Here is a 6,222-nt window from a genome sequence, read left to right as displayed (position 1 = left end):
CTTCTTGATTTCTGAGGGGCTGGAGCAATAGCACAGTGGATAAGGCATTTGCTTTGCATGCAGAAGATCCAGGTTCGATCCCTAAGATCCCACATGGTCCCTGAGCCTGCCAGGAATAATTTCTGAGTGCACTGGGTGTGGCCCAGCCAAAAAATAAGAGGGGTGGGGAGGTAGATCAACAAACAGCACTGCAAATTAGTTTGCCTTGCAGGTGACTAGGTTTGATGCCTGGCATTCCATATGGTCCGGAGCCAGAAGGGTGTTTCCTGAATAGAGCCAGAAGTAAATCCTGAATTCCCCAGGGTTAAGACCCTCACCCCAAAAAGTTACTGACTTCAAAGTCTAGGTCATATAAAGTGAATGTTTATGCACCATCATTAGTATTAACCAATAGTTACTCATGATCTACAGAACAGGTGCTTTGCTTGCCTTTAACTCTAGTCCTGGGGTCAGAGAGAGCATGGACAGAGGGAGGGCATTTGCCTTGCATGCAGAAAGAAGGTGGTTCGAATCCCAGTATCCCATATGGTCCCCAGAGCCTACCAGGAGCAACACCTGAGCGCTGCAGGGTGTGACCCAAAAACAAAATAACTATATAGTCTTGAGTACCATCAGTACTAACTCTTAAAGACCAGAAATAGTACTTGAACATATTTCATCCTCTCTTAATCTGACACTTGCTTTCTAAGCCAGTTCCAATAGGTCAAAGTAACTCACAAAGGACAGATTTAAAAAAGATTTCAAAAAGTTCCTGATCCTTAATGATTTGTGACACAATTAAATCTTCCTAAGCAGTGGCAAGAGGCAACTTTTTACTAATTTTTTAGAGCAATTTAAGACTACCAGCTGAACTATTCAGTTGCCCAGTAAACATTTCAATTTTCAGTAAGGAAAAAAATTGAGCTAGAGTGACAATGCTGTAGACAGGGCACTTGCCTTGCATGCAGCCCCCCCCCACAAACCAAAAGCCAGGAACAAGCCTGAGCACTGCTGGGTATGGCCCAAGCTAAAATATTAAATTTGGGGTCAGAGCCATAATACAATGAACAGGGTGCTGCCCTGACCTGGGATCAATTCAGCATCCCATATGGTCCACTGAGCACTAACAGAAGTGATTCCTGAGTCCAGAGCCAGGAATAACCACTGAGCATTGCAGTGTGGCCAAAAACTAGGGCAGAGGGATACTAAATATAAATAGTGAAGACATCATACCCAATTAGGACATAGAAAGTCTCCTTTTTGATATTTTGAGGAAAATGTTATACTTGTACTAAAGAAACACACTTTTGATAGTTCAGAGATCTTTTATTTTTAAAAAATGCCTCTCATGCCATGAATTCATAAGGAATGGGTTCCAGCAGCTCAGGCTCCTTTCCATTGGTTCTCACAAAGTGTGCTTCTCTGGGTGGAGCAGGCTATGAAGTGTAAAAGAAAAGAACAAAGTGATTATATATATAATGCTAATTAAATCAAATCAAAGACTGCTAAGAATCAACGAAATGAGAAATAACTAATTTCATATAAGAACATTACCATAGAGCAACAGATCCAAAGACCCCCAAGGTCAAAACACAGCACTCACCTGGCGCTTCAATTGAACCCAAGTTCCTTTCTCTTTGGCTTCTTTCTTTTTCTGATCATTTTCCTTCACCCGTTTCAGGAAGCTGTCTCGACTTTTAGAGTGCTTAATATGCTCAATACGAACATTAATTCTCTTGGCAAGAATCTTGCCTCTGAAAAAGAGAAATTCTTATTGTTACTTCAAAAACAAAACCCTGAAAAGACTGGTGAGCAAATAGTACAAGCCTCCAGTTTGAAAGAACTATAATGAATAGAAATGGAACAGATTAATATTCTTCAACCTTTCTGTATCTGTAGATCTATAAATTATTAGCTCAGAAAATTCAGAAAACATTTTGGCAGCTTCATGATCATAGACTTTCTTTATCCCAAAAACAGAATAAACAAGATGACGGCAAATTTGCAATCAGGATCAATCTTATTGCAAGAGACAAGTGTTATAGCAAACATACACTGAAAATAATTAAAAACCAAATGGTTGTTTTAATTTAATCTTTTATTCTGGCAATAGAAACACTGAATTAAATCGATAGCTGTCCTTTAATCTGGCATGTTTCCTGACAGGATACACACCTAATTTTTTTTGAGTTTTAAGAGGATACCTCCTTTGCTCCACTTGAATGACCAATAAATACATTAAGTCCTATTGGCAAATCCAACTCATTACTTACTTGACTTGTTTATTTACAACAATGCCAACAGCATGCTGGGTAACATTGTAGACTCTTCCAGTTTTTCCATGGTAACATTTGTGGGGCATTCCTTTTTGAACAGTGCCCATTCCCTGCAAAGGTAAATGTCGTTTATTTCTTTTACTTCACATCTAGTCAAGGAATATATTTTAATGGCAACTCAAGAGCTTTCAGAGCCGGTGAAATGTGTTTTTCACATTGCTTTAAGAAGCAATCAAAAAAGACAATCATCATTAAACTCTAGAGTGCCATAATAAATTTAAAAATCAGCTTATTTTAAATAGCCATCTCCAACACCTTTACTCAAAGGTGCTCAACAAACTCTACTAGATTTTTAAGAAGTAGGCAAAGAAAAACTTAAGGACAATTCTGGATTCTAAAGTATATTAACTATGCTGAAAGTTTATTCAGTTAAGATTTATTTCTTTCAAAGAATGAAAAGGAACCAAGCCAAGAGCATACTTGTATTGACCAGTTATCTCCAATTTGTAACTCACCTTTATGTCTACAATATCACCTTTCTTATAAATCCGCATGTACGTGGCCAAAGGAACAACTCCTGGAGAAGGATGGGAAGCCATCAGTACATAGTATCCAAATTAAATAGTCATCAGTTTTCAACAACACACCTTAAGAGTTAATAGTTTATTTTTAAATCGTTTAAATACCCAGGCAATGCACAGGGCTCCTTCCTGAACCTATGCTCAGAGATCACTTCTGGCAGGCTTGGGGTACCATGTGGTGCTAGGGATTGAATACAGCTCAGCTGGTACAAGGCAAGCCCTTTACCCACCGTATACATATATAACTTTGTAATTCATACTGTATAATTAAGAGTTGGGGAGAAGCTAGTTAACACACTACATAAGCATTAACTATGAGATATTGAAAATTAAAACCCAAATTCATCTTAAAAACAGGCTAAACCATAGAAAATGATATGCAGCAATGCAAATGCCATGCTTTTTATAAAGATAATATACTTACCATGTTTTCTAAAGGGTCTAGAAAACATGTAGCGGGTGCCCCTCCTCTTTCCCTTTGTGTTGGTCATGACTGTGATTTACTGGAAAAACTGAAATAAAGACAAATTTGGTATAAGTTCCTTCACCAAAAATTTTCACGATTACTTTTATTTTCGTAGCAAAGGAGCACTCTAACCTAAAATGCTTAGGGGCATCAAGACAAATTAGTAGAAATTATTGGACAGTATGGCACAGTATGGCAAAGTGTCAATATGGTGTTTAGGCTCAATTCTCACCAATCCAACTTTAACTGCTGATAACACAGCATATAGTAGCAATCAAACCGTCCAATTTATTTACATCTAATTGTTTATTAGGGAGAATGGGGAAATAGGTCATAAATCACTAACCTAATTTTTGATACAGGTCCTGCTCCACTTAAATCCTGATGATCAGTAGAGGTTTCTAACTATTCAACTCAGGCCATGTCAGATAGATAGGTTAACAGTAAATGAGTAATTGATCTTGGCTAAACTATTAGGCATTGAAAATAGCAGCTTTCTCAAAAGGGCAAAACAATGAATTTTATTTGCTACAATTACTACCACAAAGCAAAATACCAGGCAAGTCAGGCTTACGGAATGTTCCAACTTTTCGCAATTAGCATTCCTTACAGAAAAAGTTCACCAATGCATTCTTTTCATATAATACAAAGACTGTTCCCATCAAACACCATTAATGTCCAATGAATGCACTTTAAAAAGGTCAGTAAGTATCCAACGCTAAAAAACATGCTAGAAAAAAAAATTACCCCACATAGGAGCTTTTGTCAGGCTCTCTGGGTATCTTTTCTGACCCCATAAAATTTGATTTCTAACAATTAAAAAAAATTTTCTCCATGTGAGATCATTACAAAATACATTAAAATAGAAAAAATATAAGTTTGCCCTCCAGTATTCGATTTCTAGAAACCTGCAGTGTTCTTATAGAGTTCTAACAAACTTAACCACTCCAGCAGACCCAGTAGGGACTGATGAAAAGTAGCAACCAAACCAAACCACCTCAAAATACACGAACGTGTTCTTTGAAAACCCTGCACGCCAGAACCACTCTCTCAGTCGCTGCCAAGAGTGGGGGGTGCTCGTAGGGCTGCGAGGGCAAAAGCAAGCTTGTCGACGAGGACACGGGGTGAGCAACGTCGCTGATCACACTTGCCCTTCTCATAAAGCAAGCTGAAGGGGTGCCAATGTCCACGACCACGGGCTTTTCTCGTGCAACCGGGCCCCTGGTCTCATCACCCCGAATTCATTTATTTCCCACCCAAGGTCCCTGCCCAGATTATGAATCCAGCCTGTTAAGACTCTAGCGTCCATGTTGCATTCTAATTACGGGGGCCACGAGGCCGAGATCTACTCCGGCTCAAGTTCCCGGGGAGGAAGCCCTTGGGAGTCAAGCGAAAATCCCTTTCCAGAACGACGCCAGCGCCTGCCCGGGGTGCGGCCTACTTTTCCCTCCATACCGACGCCGCCTGCCCGGAGTGGGACGGCGTCTGAGACGGGCTCCCGGCCCAGGCTAGGCGCACGCCAGTCCCAATGAAGGCGGATTTAATTAAACTACCGAGGCCAGTGGGCCCTGGCAATCTATGTCCCCCAGACAGAGACTAGGCCATCACGGGGTGCGAATTTCCTTCTATCCAACGAAAGGAGCGAGAAGACACGACTCACACGCTACCTGGAAGATGGCGGTCCCGGCCGAAAAGAGGGAGGCGGGGCGGCGGCGTGCGTCTTACGAGGGCCCTCGGGCTGTCCTCGAGATGCCTGAACAAAAAAGTCACACCAACAGACGCTAGGATCTTGCTAGACAGTCCCAAAGAGGGGGCCTTCGAAGACGCCAAGCCGGAAGTCGACGAGCTGAGCGTGCTGACGTCGAGCTTGCGTCAGAGCCTGATCCGCCCTGGGCGTGCGTCTGACGTTGCCCGCGTGCGTGGGCGACTTTACGGAGCCGGTTGTTTGCGGAAATGATTACGTGATTACTAAGCCCCGCTTTACGCGTCTCCCGAATCTGCATTTCTCTTTTCAAAGCTTGCGTTGCGTTTAAACCTACGCACCCGAGGGCCTGAGCGGTAACGTTTATTTTGCACGCGGCTGACCCAGGTTCGAATCCCGACATCCCATATAGTCCCCACATGGTCCCCAGAGCCCTCTAGGAGTGGTTTCTGAGCGCAGAGCCAGGAGTAACCCCTGAGTGTCATCTGGTGTGGCCCAAAAAATAAAATAAAATAAAATAAAATAAAATAAAATAAAAAGCTTAGCTAGGATACCACATTACATACGAACAGTCATGCCTCCTTATACTGTGGACGCTTTCTCAGACTGCCCTTGTTTTTGATGATCTTGACAATTTTTTTTTTAAATAGGGTTATACAGATCTGAAAGAGTACATGGCCTCCAACATGTTAGGTTTATGCTTTGACATTTAACTCATATCCTCACTGCTGCCAGTTTGAGATGTCCTGGCCAGGTATTTTGCAGGATTCCTCAGTACGGAAATGAAATTAGTCTCATGAGTCTATATAATATTTTAAAATATTTTCAGAAAATCAGCTAAGAAACCAACATTTTAACCTATTTGAATGTGGATATTATTTCACTGATTTTGAAGTTTGTATTTTTGATTTTAAAGTTTTCATGTTATTTAAATTTTTAAAACTTATTTTAAATGTGTACTTTGTCAATGTGTATTCTAGCTTTCAGCTAAAGTTTCAGCATTTTTGTTTTATTTTTCTAAAGTCCTTTTTAAAAATGTATTAAAATAATGAAGTCTAGATGCACAATAGAATATTGTGCAACAAAAGGGATGATGAAATCATGCAATTCATTGCAACTTGCAACTGCAGTTGGAACTGAAGGATTTCATGTTCATTGGAGTAAGTCAGAAGAACAAGGACAAAGAGTAGAAATTTTCACTGATCTGTGGTATCTAGA

At 40.7% G+C, this 6,222-nt stretch overlaps 1 protein-coding gene and 2 non-coding genes across 3 annotated transcripts; all 3 read right to left on the bottom strand.

Annotated features, from left to right (window-relative positions):
• Window positions 1-1,304: 1,304 nt before the first annotated feature.
• Window positions 1,305-3,767, bottom strand: RPL21 (ribosomal protein L21). The gene is made up of 5 exons (XM_049778328.1): window positions 3,261-3,767; window positions 2,771-2,832; window positions 2,253-2,365; window positions 1,583-1,733; window positions 1,305-1,415 (listed from the first exon to the last, which is right to left on the bottom strand). The coding sequence occupies exons 1-5, from the start codon at window positions 3,325-3,327 to the stop codon at window positions 1,326-1,328; spliced, it is 483 nt and encodes a 160-aa protein (XP_049634285.1). The 5' UTR covers window positions 3,328-3,767; the 3' UTR covers window positions 1,305-1,325.
• LOC126016713 (small nucleolar RNA SNORA27) lies at window positions 2,130-2,249 on the bottom strand. The gene has a single exon (XR_007498472.1). It is a non-coding gene; the product is annotated as a small nucleolar RNA SNORA27 (small nucleolar RNA).
• LOC126017222 (small nucleolar RNA SNORD102) lies at window positions 2,439-2,513 on the bottom strand. Its single transcript, XR_007498858.1, has one exon. It is a non-coding gene; the product is annotated as a small nucleolar RNA SNORD102 (small nucleolar RNA).
• Window positions 3,768-6,222: the final 2,455 nt, after the last annotated feature.

This window comes from Suncus etruscus, chromosome 8, assembly GCF_024139225.1.
Source record: "Suncus etruscus isolate mSunEtr1 chromosome 8, mSunEtr1.pri.cur, whole genome shotgun sequence".
Lineage (NCBI taxonomy): Eukaryota > Metazoa > Chordata > Mammalia > Eulipotyphla > Soricidae > Suncus > Suncus etruscus.
The sequence above is the reverse complement of the archived record's forward strand: the minus strand, read 5'-3'. Positions and strand labels throughout refer to the sequence as shown.